General features: G+C 35.7%; 2 protein-coding genes across 5 annotated transcripts; both read right to left on the bottom strand.

Moving 5' to 3' along the window:
* Window positions 1–3,833: 3,833 nt before the first annotated feature.
* On the bottom strand, window positions 3,834–10,021 carry LOC147284744 (FG-GAP repeat-containing protein). The gene is made up of 13 exons (XM_086245332.1): window positions 9,790–10,021; window positions 9,542–9,700; window positions 9,166–9,414; window positions 8,929–9,048; window positions 8,466–8,546; window positions 8,103–8,198; window positions 7,374–7,469; window positions 6,913–6,966; window positions 6,605–6,808; window positions 6,371–6,496; window positions 5,943–6,008; window positions 5,155–5,454; window positions 3,834–4,789 (listed from the first exon to the last, which is right to left on the bottom strand). The coding sequence occupies exons 1-13, from the start codon at window positions 9,850–9,852 to the stop codon at window positions 4,316–4,318; spliced, it is 2,088 nt and encodes a 695-aa protein (XP_086101458.1). The 5' UTR covers window positions 9,853–10,021; the 3' UTR covers window positions 3,834–4,315.
* A 996-nt stretch (window positions 10,022–11,017) lies between these two features.
* On the bottom strand, window positions 11,018–18,297 carry LOC147284743 (protein MICRORCHIDIA 2-like). Of its 4 annotated transcripts, none has more exons than XM_086243392.1 (17): window positions 17,923–18,297; window positions 17,797–17,831; window positions 17,630–17,708; window positions 17,442–17,531; window positions 16,890–16,965; window positions 16,366–16,444; window positions 16,137–16,265; window positions 15,256–15,354; window positions 14,481–14,588; window positions 14,233–14,379; window positions 13,934–14,026; window positions 13,532–13,583; window positions 13,337–13,448; window positions 12,358–12,565; window positions 11,728–11,813; window positions 11,512–11,554; window positions 11,018–11,420 (listed from the first exon to the last, which is right to left on the bottom strand). In XM_086243392.1, exons 1-17 carry the CDS (start codon window positions 18,269–18,271, stop codon window positions 11,304–11,306), a joined length of 1,902 nt encoding a protein of 633 aa, XP_086099518.1. In that variant the 5' UTR covers window positions 18,272–18,297; the 3' UTR covers window positions 11,018–11,303. The 4 variants fall into 4 exon arrangements, 1 of the variants encoding a protein (XP_086099518.1); XR_015122285.1 differs by lacking the exon at window positions 11,018–11,420 and adding an exon at window positions 11,905–12,043 and having other exon boundaries at window positions 12,160–12,565; XR_015122286.1 differs by lacking the exon at window positions 11,018–11,420 and adding an exon at window positions 11,905–12,043 and having other exon boundaries at window positions 12,171–12,565.
* Window positions 18,298–19,371: the final 1,074 nt, after the last annotated feature.

Raw genomic sequence — 19,371 nt, 5'->3', positions numbered from 1 at the left:
ATACCCCTGAGGTTTCAAAAATTATACATACACCCCATAAGGTTTCAAAACTATTGCATATAACCCCCTACAAGAGAAAAAAAATAAACAAAAAAAAAATATTTGTATTGAGGTTTAACCTTACACCTTGAGTAATCTTATTAAACCATTTCACCCTTTAGCATGTCTTTTTACATAATTTCTCATCATTTGTCTTCTCACTATAGGGGGTTATATGCAACAGTTTTGAAACTTCATGGGGTGTATGTGTAATTATTGAAACCCCAGAGATGTATGTGGAAAAATAATAAACCTCAGGGAGCGTAAGTGTTATTAACTCGTGCTTGGATGCTAGCTATCGAGCTAGACCTCCCAATAGCTTTTAGCCACATTGGACTAATTAATATTCTTGTAGCAAATTGGAAATCTTACTTTCTCCAAGAAATCTCTTTGAAAATGAATTGATATATATATATATATATATATATATATATTTAGGAGTTTAGGACCCTTATGAAAAAGCATGAAAGTGAAAGCCATGCCATTTGAGATTTGTTAGAGAGTGTTGTGAGGCATCTCGATCTAGATATATATAACATTCCTAGTACACATACATACATGGCATGATAGATACAATATTCCTAGTACTACATGCATACATACATAAATAGTAGGGTTCGTCTGTATGCATCCATCAGGGCCAGCCATGAGTTTTTGGGGGCCCTGGGCGAATATTTAAACGAGGTCCTTGTATAAATACATATAATTTTACAAGAAAAAATGATTAAAAAATCATAATATTTTAAAAAATTAATTAAAAGGTATCCCTCAAGCTAAAAAATGTCAAATATATATATATTTTTTACTTTCAATTTATAAACAAATTCCTCATGTTATGAGAAAAATAATATATTCATATATATTAACAAAAGTTCATGTTAATTAGAATATAAAGGAAATTATAGAAGTTACAAAAAAATTAATTAATATTCATTTTTACAACTCATATTCATGTTATCAGATTATAAAAAACTGAAATATATTTATGGTTAAGTTAATCAAGATATAAAAAAAAAACAAGAACAAAAACTAATGTATAGTTGGCTGTCAAATGACTAAATTTATATCTAGTGAGGCCTAGACTTCTAATAGTGAGGCTCATACTTTTAAAGAGGCCTAAGTTTTATTTGGGCCTGACCCACCACAGATTCAAAAGTACAAAAAAATAAGTTAAAAAGTCAGAAACCTTTTGAAGATTTGAAAAGGGGCCTCCTTTATGAAAGGTTAAAGCCTAAGTGCCTAACCACACAAACTAAACTCAATTTGCTTATATATTTCTATTTCGTATTTATATGTATATAAGCTGTGGCTAAAATTGTTGTGAGCCTCTTTGAATTTGGGGCCCTGGGCATCCATGCATGGTATGAAAAACAAAAGTCTTGGCAGAAAAAAATTGCTACTGGAATAAGGTGAGGACGTTATGGTCCTTATGGATAAAGATATATATTAACTTCAGTCGTGATTCTACTTTGACATCCAAAAGCTTACAGGATTATATGAACCGCTAGAAGAAGATCGACCACATTGAACACCGAATCCTACATATCCATGAGATACAATTCCTTGATTTGATTTTGTTCCTCGACTTAAAGCATACAACCCTCCATTTCGATCGATGCGGGAGGGCCTACTAAAGTAAAGGCTATTATGGCCAATCTCAGTGGGCGAGATAGGAATATTGCTTATTTAGATACAAATTTATATTTAGTTATCATAATTAAATTAAAAAAGTATGTTTACAGTCATCTAAAGTGGGTTAAAAATTAGGCATAAATTCAATTTAGACATATAACTATATATGTTATTTCAACGGGGTCTACGAACTTTCAAATATTTCAAATATACACCTGATTTATAATGTAAATTGAAAAATGAAATTCCGTCCATTAATTTATTGAGAGATCAGTTAAATGTCAGCTTGGCTTTTGCTAACGGGGATTAATTGGCGACGTGACACTAACTCAGCATACATTTCCCGCCAAATGAGCAACACATGTCCACTTGACACGGGCCCACATACCCATCACCTAGTCTCCAAAAAATATCACGTTTCCCCCAAATTCGAATATAAATCTCTCACTTGTGTTCAACGAGCGAGAAAGAGATGATGACTTTGTGGACCCGTGTCAGGGGTTAGGTGGACCTGTGTCGCTCATTTGGCGGGAAATGAGCGACACAGGTCTACCTAACCCCTGACACGGGCCTACAAACTCTCACTCTCTCTATTATTATTAAATTGTGGGCCCGTATCGCTCATTTGGCGGGAAATGTTTGCTGAGATAGCGTCACGTCGTCAAGTAATCCAAATCAGCAAAAGCCAAGCTGTCATTTAACTAATCTTTCAACGAAATAATGGACATAAATTCATTTTTCAATTTAGATAATAGATCGGGTGTATATTTGAAATATTTTAAAGTTCATGGACCCCGTTGAAATAGCTTATATAGTTATGTGTTTAAATTGAATTTATGTATAAAAATTATTGCATAGGAGTTAAGCACATATAATTTTAAGTTTTGTTAGACTTTTATAAACTACATGTGATTTATTTTTAAATAATTTATCATTTTATTTAACTGTTAGATAATGTATTTTAAATAGTTTTATTAAACAAATGATATTTTTACTTTTTCAAAAACTTCACTAAACCTACTAACAACCTATTACTTCCTATTAAATGCCTAAAGATAAATAGAAAGGCCATCAGGGCCAATTGACTCTTTTTAACCTAACTGGTATTCAAGGAATAAAATTTCGGGTTTCGAGAAAATTTTGATAGAAATTTCGATGGAAATTTCGACGAAAATTTCGAAGATTTTTAAATTTCGACAAAAATTTGACGGAAATGATGGAAATTGATATCAAAATACGGAAATTTTGAATGAAACTTTATCATATTATCTACTAAATTGATAAAAAATATTGAAGAAATTAAATTATACAGTAGGTTTCATGTGATATAAGATAAATATAATGCACGCTGGAGACAAATACTGTTAAATAAAATTAGTATAAAATGAAATTAGTATATTATCTATACTCTATAATATATACACTAAACCATATATATTTTATAATCTATATTCTATATTGTTTAGGATATGGTATATGATACTAGGGTTTAAACCCTTTAGGGTACTTTAAATTATTTTTTATATAAAAATATATTATAGTTAACTAGTTTAGGGTTTAAAAACAACTAAACGAAACTCCAAAACGGGCAAACGAAACTCCAAACTATTTTTTTTTTTCACAATTAACCCAAAGGCCCCAAACCCCAATCAACCCTAAACCTTTTAATTTTGTTCTCTTTTTTATTTTTTTTTTCATTTTTTATTTTTTTCTCTTTTTTTTTCTTTTTTTTTCTTCTTTTTTTTCCTTCCTTTCCCTTCCCCCGAGGCTCCAGCAAGCAGCAACTCCCCCTCTGTTTTCTTCATTTCTTCTTCATCCTCTCTCTCTCTCTCTCTGCATCTCCCCCCGCCGTCTCCCCGTCGCCCCTCTGCCCTCGCCCCTGCCCTCGCCCCGTCGCCCTCTGCCCTCGCCTCTCTCCCTCGATCTCCCCCTGCCGCCGCCTTGCCGCCACCCCTCTTTCTCCCTCGATCTCCCCCTGCCACCTCTCCATTTTTCTGCAAAAACCCAGCTCCAAAACCAGATCTCAAATTCTTACTGCCAAAAATTTCGGCAAAATTTCGACGATTTCGGCGAAATTTCGACGAAATCATCCCAAAAATTTAGCAAATATAGGTTTCGATTTCGACATCCCCAAAAATCAAAATTTTTGACAAAATTTCACCGAAAACTTCAAAATTTAACACCCTGCTAGTATCAACCCAGTTGGAATTGTACATTTCATGGTAAGTATTTCAAACCGATGTGAAATATGTCACTTTTACAAATCTATATACATTTTAGAAATGGATAAAGACATCATTGCCAAGAAAATAAAGGGGTAAAGAGATGAAAACCCAAAATGATCAAAGATTAAAACAAATTTAGCCAAAATTTGTTCTATATTTATCAATTTTTTTTGGTAAGAGAGGGGGCCGAAGCCCAACAACAACAAAACTAACTACAGATTAATCTAGGCCTCAAAAGCCCGACCTATCCTCATCCAGATATCTACCAACACGTTCTTGCCCGCACCGTCTCTTCGTCACTGCCTCCATCAGCTTATGCCTATTATCTTTATCGAAAGAAGAATCAATGAACTATGCTTTCTTCATCAGGGCTGTGGCAATCTTCAGTTGAATATGATGGGATGAAAGCACTGCTGCCTTCACCGAGCAGACGAAGGACGAGGTTTGCCCTTTATGGAGTTGAGGTGTTGGGTGACAAATATGACTCCCATTACAAGTATGAGACAACCAACCAGTGTGCTGAAGAAGAGGGCACCTGGTTGCCTGGTCTGGACGAAACCATACACTCCAGTAGAGGTCACAAGAATAAGGTCAGTGAGCCCGTCGTTTGAGAAGTCCTCGGAAATCAGGGCATGTGTAGGTGGTGCCGGAAGGTCAATTGATGTTAAAATACTTCCTCCAGGAGATATCACAACAGCCTCTTGTTCTCCGGCTGCAAGGATCATTTCTTGATTATCATGGACTCGCAAAGAGAATGCCTTCAGTGTAGGGACCACCATACCAGCTTCCATCATCCCCGATGGAGATGGAAGATTTGACCATATAGCACCCGTAGACAGCTGCCACTGCCAAACAGCACCATGGCCATGCAAGCCAGGGGAGTAGGATGTTACCTGAGAGAAACAACACTCTTAAGATGCCAATTCAAAACAGTATCCTGTACCTTCCAGGCTAACAATTGAATTTTGAAAGCCATTTGAATCACTCAATACAATCATCCCAATCCATCATGCAGGGAATTTGTAATAAGCACAAATTGACAGATTGGATAATCAACAAAATTTCATTTTGAAAAAAGCCCCAATTTTGCGAACACTTTGAAAGTGCTAGCAACTTTTGGAGTATGCCAATTATAAAGGCCAAATAACTTTTTGGTACAATCTTAGATTCGTGTCTTCAAAAGAGAATCAAAATAATTTTGATTTGGTAACCCAAGCAGAGATCCAAATCTCAAGATAACCACAGGAAGCATGCATACCTCACCACGATTTGTCAAGAAGACAACATCACCATGGCTTCCCTTACGATGCCTATGGCCATCTTTTCTGGGGATGAGAATGGGTGTTGCTACCTCTAACGAAGCTAAATCATGAGTTCGACTAAAGCTTCTAGAATATTCTCCATGTGGGAATAAGTTAAACAGCGAATGATGGCATATAGAAGCATTAAATAGTTGTTCTCGTACGGGTACACCAGAGGTCGCAACAGCCCAACAGGGTCGGAGCACTTCCATGGATCCACTGACAACAGTTTGCTCAGCGCCATTTCCTCCTACAGCCTGAAGAGAAAGAACAGACTCTATCACATTTATCACCCATAATTCAGCCAAAAACAATATGTACAATTAAATAATTCATCCATCCATGTGTGTTCTGCTGCAAACCCTCTCTCTAAAAATATCAAGAGTTCACTCATGGACCATGCCTGTATAAATGCAAAGGCAATATAATATGCAAACTAGCATTTTTCATAGTTGTTGCAATCACAAATCATAAGGTGCCTATTATTGTGCTTTAGATCCAATTTTATCCATATACTTGCAGGACATGATTAACAAGATTAATGGAAGTAAAATTACTTAGCATGCTCTCTGTACAACATCACTGAACCTCTGGAGTAAGGGTCATGGAAGAGCTAATGTAATCAAAATTCAACAGACATTAATTTCCAATATCCACCGAGGAATTTTCATTCATTTATTGTGCTGTTCAAAACCAAATGGAGTTAAGATAAGAGACCAAAGGTACAAAGGAAAGAAATGTGCACCTGGACATGATCTAGGACTCCATCTCCATTTATATCAGCATGAAGGCCACCTTCTCGAAGATGAAGCTGGTGAGATCAATGAATTTTGCATTACATCTTCGACTGATTAATGTTGATTTATAACATATATTTTCCACAACCCAAAACATAGTTTAACAGAATGATATAATCAAGAGACATATAAGAAAAAGGTGTTGACCTAAAACCATTAAAGGATTTCCAATCAAACAATAAAAGAAAAGTAAGAACAAATCATTGAGGGATGAGCTGAAACAGGGTGAACTTATCTCAAAATAAAATTACAAAATTAAAGAAAGAAGGTTGGCCATTTCTTGCCCGAACGAAAGCATGTACAGCTATTATATCAAGCGTAACTTTACATTTGGTCATGGCACAACAAAGTAAATTTTTGTGAGCTTTTTGTTTACCTTACAAAAAGTGCGACCAGATGCTATGTGAACAGCTTCAATTCCTTCTTTTTGATGAGCCACAACAACATTAGGGACCCACCAAAGTTGAGTGTGATTTGTTATGGTAGGAATATATGGAAATGGCTGTATCAGCAAAGTAAACAAGTTAAAAAAGGCTTTCATATATACAATCAACAATTCCACATGGTCACAAATGATACCTGCTTATCTTATAAGAAGAAAAATTTATACCTTCCTAGATTTTGCTGAACCAGCGTACTGTGCAGCTTTTCCAATTAAGTTTGAAATTTTTTTTGTCGAGTCCTTTCCAGGAGGATGATTTTCTTCAGGCTTGTGGAACGGATAGTTAATAGTCTTTCCGGCTGTTTTCTTTAGTGTTTTCCTTTTGTGCCGCCTGAACTGTGCAAGTTCCAACAAAGTATCTTCTCTTCTATCCTGATAATGAGATGCAAATTCACAGATCACTCTTGTCATCTACAAAAATACAATGAATTGAACAAAAGAGCAATCAACAGGGTAAAAAGACTATTTTTACATACCCAATGATGTGGCATAACTCCAATGATAGATTCTCTGAATTCCTTACATTCAAACTACAATTTAAAATGTATTAGGCAGCTTATCTCGCAGAAAGATATTAGAAAATCTGGAAAAAAGTACATTTGGACCAAACAAGAAAGTATCTTAAGAAATTTAAGCACCAAGATAATAAATAATAATTCAAGGTAAACAAAATGTGTACATGTGCAGTTGTGTGTGTGTGTGTGTGTGTGTGTGGAAGAGAGAGAGAGAGAGAGAGATTTCCATAAGAGCTTATTCAGGCCTATTTTAAGTCAGAAATCAAACAAACAATGAATTTTGGCCAAAACATACTCAAAGGGAATAAAGAGTTTCACAAAATTATTGCAAAAAGCAATGACCATAGTCATTTTAACATATCAAACGTTGAGCAAAAGTAATAGATAAATCATTCAGTTTTCAAAATGGCATCATAACATACTTCTCCTGGTTGACGACTGTTCAAAGCCTGAACATCAAGCTTGTAGTTGTGCTGCGGAATCAACTGTGATGCATCTGAAGAATGTGCTTCAATATTCTACACAACCAAAAGATAGAATCAGCTATTTGAGAACAGAGATGCTTCAATATTCTAAACAAACAAAAGATGGAATCAGGCTCAATCGGCTATTTCAGAAGGGTTGAATGTTGGACACTACTACCTAGTAGTGTAGTAGCAAGAATCATCAATTAGATACTAAGATAAAAAATTCAAGCTTGGACACTATAAATTACACTAGAAAGTTAATGTCTTTTGAGTATTTCTAATATTTATGATATATACTAGACTGCGAACACAAAATTTCTAGTATGTTTCTAGACTGATATGTAATTCAAGAGAAGGTACTGAAGTCTCAGCATACTAAAGCTTAAAGAAGATCAACATTATAATGGTGATTAGTTACAAAGAAAAAAACCATATATTAAATAATTCTAATTTTGGGCCATTCAATAATTTTCCATGAACCTGTAACTTACTAGAACTAAGTTGTACAGAAGATGGAAAAAAGAAAGGGGGGGAAAATCAGTGATCCTTCAAAACAGCAATACCTCAAGAAAGAGAAATTGGGATTCTTTGCGTCATGAAAATCCTTAAAGTATATCATGAAGCTGAAAAGTGCCAGAATAGGAAGCGTATAAATAAAAAAAAATTAAAAAAAAGATAAATCACCTCATTCTTTCTGCTCCATCTAATTTTTCCTGAGCCACCAGCAAATGCATAAAATGCAAAATGGCGTAAATCCACAGTTCCCGAATTTTCAGAAGCCTACATAAGATAAAGAGAAGAAAGAAATTAACAAAATACTCTACTACTAATATCCAACTAAAAACATCCAACTGTTATTACTGGTTTTGTATAGTTGATCCATTCAGAAGCTCAAAATGGAAAGGAAACATATGCAGTAACATGCCTTACATCAAAAAATGAAAATGCTTTTGTAAATGCAAAAATGAGCATAAGCTAAAAAATTTCATAACATCAATAATTATGAAAACATATAAAAGATTTTCATGCACCAAAAAATGGTTTTACCTCCTTTTCAGTTGAATTTTTCCTATGCTGCTCAGCACTTCTCTCTGCCATCCCAATTTCTTCAAAAGGATCCATGGAAATCTAAAAATGGCCAAAGATATTATTTCTAGGAGCAAGTAACCAACTTTAACCCTTACAAATTTTAAATTCCATATTCATCTCAATGAAAGAATAGAAAAAAGAGTAAGGTCAGCAAAAAACCAGCACTCTTTTCTTTATCAACATCCTAAATTTTGTAATAGCCTCTGACTCGGTGATGTTAAAGTTACTAGATAATGCTTCTGCCATCACACACAATGAAAGGTATTAATAAAAAAAGCCTTCAAAGTTTGGAAACAACCTTGGCAGTTGGGTGTGTTTGTAATCATAAATGCTTTAACAATTGCTTCTCCATAACAGATACTGGAAAGAGAAGTTTGATTTGTGAACCCATAATAAATGAAAAAGATAACAAGAAACATACATGAGGCTGCATTTCCATCCTTCCACCAACAATCACCAATCCTGCATCCCCATGCCTCAAGGTGTAATTGTTTATTGATATGGCAATCTCCCTATGGTGAGCGTTATGTGGAAAATCCTCCTGTAAAAAGCCAATAAGGATAACAATACGCATTCAAACATATAACAAATAACGTCAAATTTCCAAGTCACCATTCTTCCAGAAAGGTGTGAACAAAAATTGCAACTTGCCACAAACCTGCAAATTGACTTCCCACAGCTTTTTGAGGTTGGAATCGAAGCACATGACAGACCAACCGGACGTAACGACAACCAAAACCTGCCTGGGTCTTTGCCCGGGTCTAGGCCGGTCAATAACCCCAGTAGCCATGGCCACTGCGCGTCTGCCGGAAGAGATGCGGATTTTGTCAGGCAAAAGGCTCACCTCCACAAGCACACGAGCATTACTGAACCCTTCATCCACACTCCTACTATGAGGCTCCAAAACCTAATTATTTATAATAATAATAATAATAATGATTACCCCCAAACCATGGCTAACAAGTAAGAAACAATACAGTGCTTGTTATTCTAGAAAAGCTAATATGAAAATGAAGTGAAAGAGGGAGAGTGACCTGGATTTTAGCATCGTGGGTGGCGACGAGGACTTCTTTCTTACCGTCGCCGTTGAGATCGGCGACGATCGGCGGTGGGAGACGCTCCGCTTCGTACTTGATGGGGTAGTCATCGGACAGGTGCATCCATGCCTCTCTGAAGGAGAAATCACCCTCGTGCTGAAATTTCAAAGAGCAAACCAATCAGAACGAATTCAATTTAATACAAATGAAAATGAAAATTCGATCGTCGTTAGGGTTTTGGGTACCTGAAGGGAGAAGAAGACAGCGAAAGCACAGAGCATAAGAATGGCCAAATCTCGCTTCCTCATATTGAAGGCTCCAGTGAGAACCCAACTTTGCAGAGCTTACAGTCTTCAGCTGCTGTGTTCAACCTGTGACTGTGAGAGAGTGTGGGGGTTGCTCGGCGTTTCCTTCGCCAAGAATTTACTTCCAGTCTCCGCACGACGGCGTTTCTGACTTCGAAACCACTTTGCCACGTTCGTCATACAATATTGCAATTGTGGAACACGTCATTATTTCTTTCTTTTTTTCCATTTTTTATTACAGTTTGGAAAACAATTTTACTCGTCATATTTTTTTATTTCATTATTCTATTTTTGTTTTCATTATCCTATAGAGTCTACAGTTTGATTAAAATCTTTACTTCATGATTTCATCCACTATACTATACACTTATACAGTCTATACGGTTCATATAAGTATATAACACGATAGAGAAAGGCTCCTCTGAATGACTATTTTATAATAATTATTTATTTAATTCAATGACACATATTTTAATTAACTTAAAACCTTACACACATACCTATTTTATTACACAATAACTTATTTTCAAATACTAACCCTTAACAACAACAAAATTTTACTCAAATTCATTTTATTTCTTGTTCCCTTTTTTACTCTATATGTTAATGAGTTTGTCTCATGTCCTCTAATAAGAGTGTATAATGAGATTTGTAGATCTCAGAAATAAAAATCTAACATTAAATAGACAAACCATGAGTTATTTTTAGGACTCTTATAAAGAGTCTCCTAGTCTCACAATCCCTCATAATTAGTTGCTTATATGGGCTTGGACTCTTATAATTACCCTTATTAACCCAAAAGTGAGTAAATATCACTTATACTAACAGGTATATACAATCTTCCTCTCACAGTTGCACCGTAAAAAAAATCACTAGATACATGTAAAGAAGTGTTACGAGAAGAAAGTTATATACACCCGCTACATCCACTCGCTAATCTCAACTTGATTTTTGCTTTTTAAGTTTCTTTTCATTATTAAGCATTTTAAGCGTTTGGCCAAAAAAAAAAAAAAAAGCATTTTAAGCATGTATCTACCCTATCAAGTACAGCAACTTTCAGACAAGCCAAGCGCAAGAAAACTGTAAAATATCCCAGCCAAATTAAAGAAAGCAGTTGCAGAGTGCAGCAAATGCCGCATCAAAACTCAAAAGTATTGACAGTCAGTAGTTGGTGATTCTATTATACTCTTGTGAGGGAGAAAACCGAGGCATCAAAAGGCAACTCCTCTTAGAAAATAAGAAAGAGTTACATTCGTCCTTTACATTTTCAGTACATTCTTCTTCTTTTTTTTTGGGTCAGATATGTATGTACATTCATTAAATATACTAGTGTAAATATGCGTCAAAATTCCACTACAAAAGAGTTTGCTTCACACCCAGTTAACAAATTTCAGAAGAAGATCGGTTAGACATTGGTCTGGTCCCACTGGCCGCTTCAGAATGTGGTTCGTTTATCAAACCTTTTCAGTACTTTCTCGCATTATCTTTTGCTTCCTCTTTGTCTCCAGATATAAAGCAAGTTGTTCGTTCCTCCTTTTGGCAAACTCTATCTCCTTCTCCAGGGTTTCAATCTATTTCATTCCAGAAACAAAAACAAACCTCAGTAAGCCATTAATCAATTAACTCAAACAATAAGCTCTTCAGCCTGCAAGTTATACATACCGTCTGCTTCAACTCAGTCTCCTTCTGCATATGTGTCTCACACCTGTAGCAAAAGGGTTTTTCTGGGTTCAATAACGAAAGCATAGATTATATAGCACCTAACTACATCCTACACCGCTAACTAATTACGCATGGTTCTTGAACCTAGATGTTCATAATAAGAATCTGCAACTGAATTCCAGACGGCTAGATTGAATATAAAATTAAAATGCATACCTCATGAAAAGTTGTATATTCTCATCACATATCTGATCTACTGACAAGGGTTCTGTATTGTCAACAGAGATTACATCATATGACCCCTGCAATGGCATTCAACTAACGTTAAGAAATAATTTATTCTATTCTTATCAACAGTAAAAACAAGAACAATGATACAGAGAAATAGAGAACCTAGAGGGGTTCATCGGGGCCTGTTGTGGTCCATTGTCCTATAAACCATCGTACAGAACATCATTTTTTTATTTAAATGTTTATGAGCATGGATGTGGTCGAACCTGCTGAGACCATGCTGCCCTAAACCTTCAAGTGGCTGTGTGAATATATTTGTTTTTAAGCATTTCAAGTGATAACTGGTTGAACTTTAATGATTTAATTATACTCAAAAGTAATATTGTTTCAATTCATAACAATGTATGATATTCTTACACAAAACGTACACTGCAAACATCTGACACACCAAAGCTAGAGCCCGGGCTACCAGAAAACTCATCAACAATACTCTCAGCCATTTGGACATCCACGGTAAGGTGTTTAACCAAGAATGTTTCTAACCTGTGTGTGCTAGCTGTCAATTGTATTAAATAGACTGAGGAGCGACCAGAATCAATGCGTAGTATCACTTACAGCAGGCAAATCATTTTGAGAACCCGTTCTGTGGTCACTTCCATGCTGCCCATTACGCATATCTTGTATGACATTAGACGGAAGACCAACAATAGTCTGATCAAGAAGCATGTCTTTTGGTGTTAGTCCAACAGAAGGCTTTACAGTACGATCCTTACGTGCACCGGAATCAATAGGCTGATATCCCACAAAGTGACAATTGCCTTTCCTGTCTTGTCCACAATTTCCACCAATCAGAACAGTATAAAAATACATCATTCTGTGTCAGGCAAACAAAGAGAGAGTGAGAGAGAGAGAGAGAGAGAGAGAGAGAGAGAGAGAGAGAGAGAGAGAGAGAGAGAGAGAGAGAGAGAGAGATCAAAAGATGTATGGCATGCATATAATAAAAATAGTAGAGAGATCAACCATACATTGTCATGTATCATGTGAGGAACACTTCATATACACTTCCGATGCATAAATGTATGACAGGGACTATGAAGTAGGTCACTACTGGATATCATACCTATACTCCACCCACTCTCTAAATGCTAAGGGCAAACTTCCTGGAATCTAAAATGGAGACCACATTTTGCTTCAACAGTCCACTCATTTTATGAATGTCTGGACCTTCATTGGCATCGAGCTCCAACTCATGGAGTGGAAGTTTTTCTTTCCTGAGATCTCTTTATAATGGATAAAGGCCTCTGTACTTGTTTTTTAATTTTTCTGGATTTAGGCTGTTTACCTTTTCTTTTATGCCTGGCATTTCTTTCTACACCCCCAAGTGCACTAGGGTCTTATCATCCCCGCTTTGCACCTTTTTAATGAAAATATAATTTACTCACCAGCTTCTTCTTTTTTTTTTTTTTTTTTTTTTTGGCAAGGCCCAAACTCCCTCAACAATGAGAAGACAAGAGAATGTATGATGCAGTCAAAATGTTATCCAAATGCCTGTTGGAAAAAAGTTGTGCGAAAGTTGGAAGTTATAGGAACTCACCAATACTCATTTACCATTTGTTTCAGCCTAGTTTCAAGCCGGATATACAATGCTGATCTCTCAAAATCCTGCTTATCATGTGCTGGCTCTATAAAATTTGCTTCAAGAATTCCTGTGATTTGTACAATAATGCAATATGTAACTAAATACTTCAAGAACATCTACAGTGAGAAATCCAGAGTAAAAGAATGATACCAACAACACCGTTGCCTTTTGAGGAACCATCAGCATTGACTTTCCAGAAGGGCTGCAACAACAAGAACAAAATCACTGCATTAATAAACTAATTGGAATGTCACTGGTCATGATTACAAAATGCTAAGCATCCTTATCATGTAACCAACTTTCCACAAACATTCATGAATAGATTCAACCTTTACAGTGAGCAAAGTAATTAACCATAGTTCACAATCCTGTGTGACTGAAAATTAAATTTTGATCTTCAACTTCCATGAATCACATCCACTTTATTAATCCCCTAACACAAACTTAAAACTTTAAAACCTCACAAACACCAACTGTTCAAGAGTATCAATGTGCAGGTGAAAGGAACATAAATATCAAATAGGTAAGAACTTCAGCATTACCAAAACATACCCTGATGAGGCGATTTTTATGGTACACGTTGAATCCACTAACTGAAAGAGCAGGTGCCTCTTTTATGAATCCAATGGTTGTTTCCACTGTAACCTAAAACCAGGAAATCATGTCTTTAAAGTCTAAACTTTTTTCCAAGATTATACAACTTCCACATGACTTTTATTCCAACACTTGAGATTACTGGCTCCAAAACCTCGAGAGAACTTCAGAGATAAGAAAATAAAAGTAAAAACTACTGCAGGGAGGATAAATAATTAGATAAGGATTGATGCTTTTCTCTGTACCATTAACCCTACCTCTTTTAGTGTACTTAGCTGAGGCTTATATGTTTTAACTTCTAAATGTATCATGTCATCTGTAATATCATATTTCTGAACAGGTTTCCCCCTTAATATAATTTGGAAGTTTTGGAATCTTCTGAGGTACAGAATGGAAGCATATGCCTGAGGAAAAGAATATGACTGAATTAGAATGGTCTTAGTCAAACAAATGATGCTGAACAAAGAAAGAAAAAGAAAAAGAAACATATATTTTGATAAGTTACCCTCAATGAATAGCGGATACGGTAAGATATATGGGATTGTAGTTCGGCTACTTTTCTGCTTAATTTAGTCGAACTTTCGCGGTTAGCTTCATCTCTCAACCGTATATCCTATATCAAAGATAAAAGGGAACCACAAACACTAAAAAAATCAGGATCCCTAATCTATGCATTGGTGAACATGCAAAATCATTAAGTCAATGAAAAAGATAAAATGCTTTCAATCTACGTCATAGACTAAATGGATATGTTTACTCCCCCAACCTTCGAAATTAAAAGTACATGGAGTAATATTGTTAACACTAATCTACTATAATTGTAAACCAAGATAGCCTTTTATCAAAATCATATGATATACCAATATACTCAGTTTGCAAGTTTTGCATACTTGACATTACAAAATTCACTAAATAAGAAGGGAAAGTGGGTAAACTGAGAAACATACTGGAAATTAACAACATATGTTATTACAATATCATACCAACACACTTTCTTTTATCATGATGTAAAAGAAGTTATAAGATAACAAGATCCATGTTCATAAATGATGAAAAAGGAGCCTTGTAGCCAATTATTGGTTATTAGGCCACAGTTCACCTGAGTTTACATAAGCAGCTAATGTGGAACATTGAAGGCATTCAATTATTGTGTTAACATGTAAATGAAAATTTTGATTAAATTATTGATTCCTCTTAAAGACAACTCAAAATATATAGCTAGGAACATGTCCTTACGAAAATTTCACAATTTACATACTGCTGAATAAGGGTTGACATACCTCATCATCATCATCAAAATTCAGTTCATATATGCCTTCATCATTTAGCCACAAATTGTATATAATGATTTTTGTTCCATGGGCTCCAATATCCTCAAACTGGCACATACAATTATTCATTAAAAAAAAAAAAACCTAGTCAGGGGACAGATTATATTGACAGTGACTTGCAAAGTAGAAAGTAGTGCTATCTCATGGCTCTTGGATTATTCAGTTAAAAAAGCAGCAGCCTGGGAGTGTATCCATACTGTTGTGGTCGTCGAAATCCAGGAGCTGATGGGCATGTTGGAAAAGATAGTGCAGGCACTAATTGGGTGACCTTAGTAATTTCAGATATTAACACCTAATTGTCCAAATCTATGTACCAATTTAAACTCTTTGTTCATATATATATAAGAAAATTTTCAAGTAATGACGTTCGCATGGCGACACTGGACATGTGCTGCAGCAAGTTTTGGAATCTCATGTTGGCACTGTGTCGGCGGTCGCACCATGCGAACGTCTTTACCTGAGAAGGACTGTGTATATATATATATTCTTTTATGAGGCTTTGTTCTAATATCATAAGGAAACATGAAGATTGAAGGGTATTGGTGAAAACCAATTATGCATGAAAGGGCACCTCCTACATAATAAATCTACAACATATGCAAACTACACATTCCAACTACTACCGAAAAGTATATGCTACCCAATTTACAACAGAAGTTGTAAAGTGGAATTGCTTTAAATTTTTTGGGTACGGCAATTGCTTCAAGTTATTAAACTCATGTTGGTGATGATACAAAAGATTAGCAGGATTTTGGAGAAAACTTCTGTGGCAGTAGTTCCAAAGAAATCTACTGCATAATATTTCTGTAAAAGAGTCTAATCAAATGAACCTGTAACATGAGCTCCTCCTTTGATGCAAAGGGAGACCATTCAAGAATTGTGTTCAAATTTGAAGACCAATCCTCCTGTGAGGTATAAATTATTGGTTCTACCCAATTGCCAGAGATGTCAAAATCAATCTGCAATGGAAATCAAACTAAAGTGTGAATTGTGATACATATTTAATTGCAAAGTCTCAAGGAGGAAAAATAAGTTTAATGTTAAAGAGGCAACAAATACCATTGGAACAATAACATCATCCTGCCCAGTTCTCCGTAGGAACGTATAAGATAATAGACCAATACTCTGGGTAGCTTTACTAAAAGACAGGTGTAAGGGCAAAGTAAGTCAGAAAACATTGAAAATTTGAACTCGATTCCGCAAGCAGGAGATTTTATTTATACCATGGATAAAATAATTAAGAAAAAGGAAGAAACAAGCATAGAAGATAGCTAGTCCAAGTGAGTGCATATACATATATATATATATATTTCCAATCAATGATCATTTCAGAAACCTTCAGTTTTAGGACGTTGGATGTGTTAATCAAATAAAAATATGTACAAGAGATCTATTTCCAGTGTTCCCTAAACTCAACCCAACCTTCAGTTTTAGGAGGTTGGATGTGTTGATCAACCAAAGTTTGGTATATGGTTATGGATGTGTGATGTAGTCGAAAATATATATGGTAAAGGCTTGGGAGTTGATTGCCTCAGCTAGATTGAAGAGGAAAGTAAATTAAAAGAAAAAGAAAGTAAAAATACCCTGAACGAGTTGCACGACTAAAAACAATAACATCAGCACCCAGTCGCATGGTACTTGTCTTGAATCCATTACCATCTGAAAAATGCACATACTTGTCAGATGTCAAGATGAACAAAAACATGCAAAGATCTAAAACTTGAATGATAGTTAAGCAAAAAACTACAAATTTAATATATACATATATATATAAATAATATAACCTAGAATGCACTAGGCATGTTTTACCAAGAAGATAACATGTCACCACAGCCATTAACTCCTTTTTCTAGCAAAAATAAATTGTAGGTTACAAAATGGGGGGTTAACTCTCATGTGCCTCCAATGTATTTGCATGAAATGCTCAGTCTCTTGCCATGTTTCATAGACAAATTTTTCCTCTAGAAAAAACAAAGCAAATGCGAAAACCTAGCTATATATGCAACTCTTTGAACAAAAATCCAACAACAAGAATGACATGTTGAAAATAAACATCCACAATCACATAATTATGCAAATGATACACAATCAAATGAAGCCAACAGCTAGTGAAAAAAGAAGTTCATTATACTTACATTGCCCAATAGTTGTGTTTGACTTCTTTGAAGAATAACCCAAGCTCATGCATTTGCGAATACCTTGAGGATCCATTCCACCACCATCATCTTCACAGAGAGCATCACCATTTCAAATTTCTTTTACTGTTTATAAAAACCACATATCATCCATAAAATATCGAGCATTTAACACATTGATACCATACCTTGGAAAAGTAAGGCTGGAGAGTTATCTTTCATGACATCAACTTTATCAACTTTCACACAAGTTGCACCATTGTGTATCTGAATTAAGGTAGGAAATAAAGTTACAAGATTATTCGTCTACACAGTGAAGCATATATAAGGCATAACCCCATGAGCTCAAACATACCTCATCAACACCATTATCCAAGAGCTCAGCAATGGCTGCAAATAATAAATAAACAATATGAGTGTAAATTTGTTGAAATTACGCAACAACAAAAAAAACCATTTCCTAAAACATGCAAAAGCTTACCGCCAAAAGCCCATTTATGCGAAGTAGCATTCGAATGAAGAAACTTGGGATGGACTCGGGCATGCTCCAACTGCCCTTGGTCGAGAGAGGGTCTGGTGGTGGGACCCACAGCATAGTCGCCGGCTCTCCAGAAACTGCGAGAGTCTAGGGTTTGAGGGTCGGAGGAGGCCGAGACCGGAGGCTGCTGCTTCTGGAGCTGTGGTAGAGGAGGCGTGGTTGGAGGCGGTGCTTTGTTTGCCGAGGCATTGTTCCGGTTCGGAGCCCCGAGTCCAGCACCATTCTCGTCGTCGCTGTTGTCGAGCTCCACCAGAGGGATGGTGATGGCTTCCTTCTCTTTCTTTGGCTCCATTTCAAAGACACTCACACTGTCACACATGTGAGCGCCAGCGATCAGGTCTACTAAATTTATATTCCGGCAGTTTCAGGGGATAAACGCGCCGTTTTGAGACGGCAGAATGCAGCTTGGGCTTGGGCCGCTAGAAGGGTGCGCTTATCATTACATAGCAGATATTTCATGGCGATTATTCGCCAGGCCCACCTAGCGGCTCAGCGGGCCTGAATAATTTCTTTTCTTTTATCTTTACAATTCTTTTGACACATCCCGAAATGCATATTGCATAGTTTACGTCTTATTATATAAGAGTAATGTTCACCCGCTCACTATAGAACTTCATTCAAAAATGATCAACCAAAAAATCAGTTAAATTGAAAATCATTTAATCAGTGTATTACTGTCAATATCATTTTAATTTTATCTGAAAAATTGTATTTATCGACATAATTTATATGGCCAAATAATTATCGATTTGACTGTTTTTTTTACAAAAAACAACCCTTAAAATAAATAAATAAAATAAACCATGTGTTCCCTCTTCAAATCACCATAACCACCATCCACCATAGCCACCCTCTACCATTCTTCCCCTTCCTCCTCACTTCCTCCCTCATTTCTCTTCTTTATGTTCTATATATCTCTCTCTATCTCTTGAATTTATTGTAGTTTGATCAAAATTATCATGTAGGCTCTCTAAGAATTTATTGTAATTTCTTCTAATGAACGAAGTCATTGTACGTAATAATTGAGCAAATGAATAGAGTAATGGGTTTCTTGTATTTGGAGGGTATAGAAATTCATTCACTAGTCTCTCTATCCGCCCCTACCCAACACCCCACTTCTACCCCAACCTTTTTGTCCCGTCCCTTGCAATTACATTCAAGATATGCAATTGCAATTAACATGGAAAAATCAATTAAACTAAGTAAATAAGACATGATATAAAAAGATGAAATAAGCAAAATAAAAAGTTAAAATCTAAAGAATTAAAAGAGAAGATGAAAAATGAATTAGGAATATGGGATTGGAAGGGTTAGGGAGAGGAAATAGAAAGAGAAAATTGGGTAAGATAAATTAGGGTAACTGGAGTCTAAATGAAAAGTAGTCTTTCAATA

Source organism: Dryas octopetala, chromosome 5 (assembly GCF_963921425.1).
Source record: "Dryas octopetala chromosome 5, drDryOcto1.1, whole genome shotgun sequence".
NCBI classification, from domain to species: Eukaryota; Viridiplantae; Streptophyta; class Magnoliopsida; order Rosales; family Rosaceae; genus Dryas; species Dryas octopetala.
Note: the sequence above shows the minus strand (reverse complement) of the source record. Positions and strands in the feature narration are given on the sequence as shown.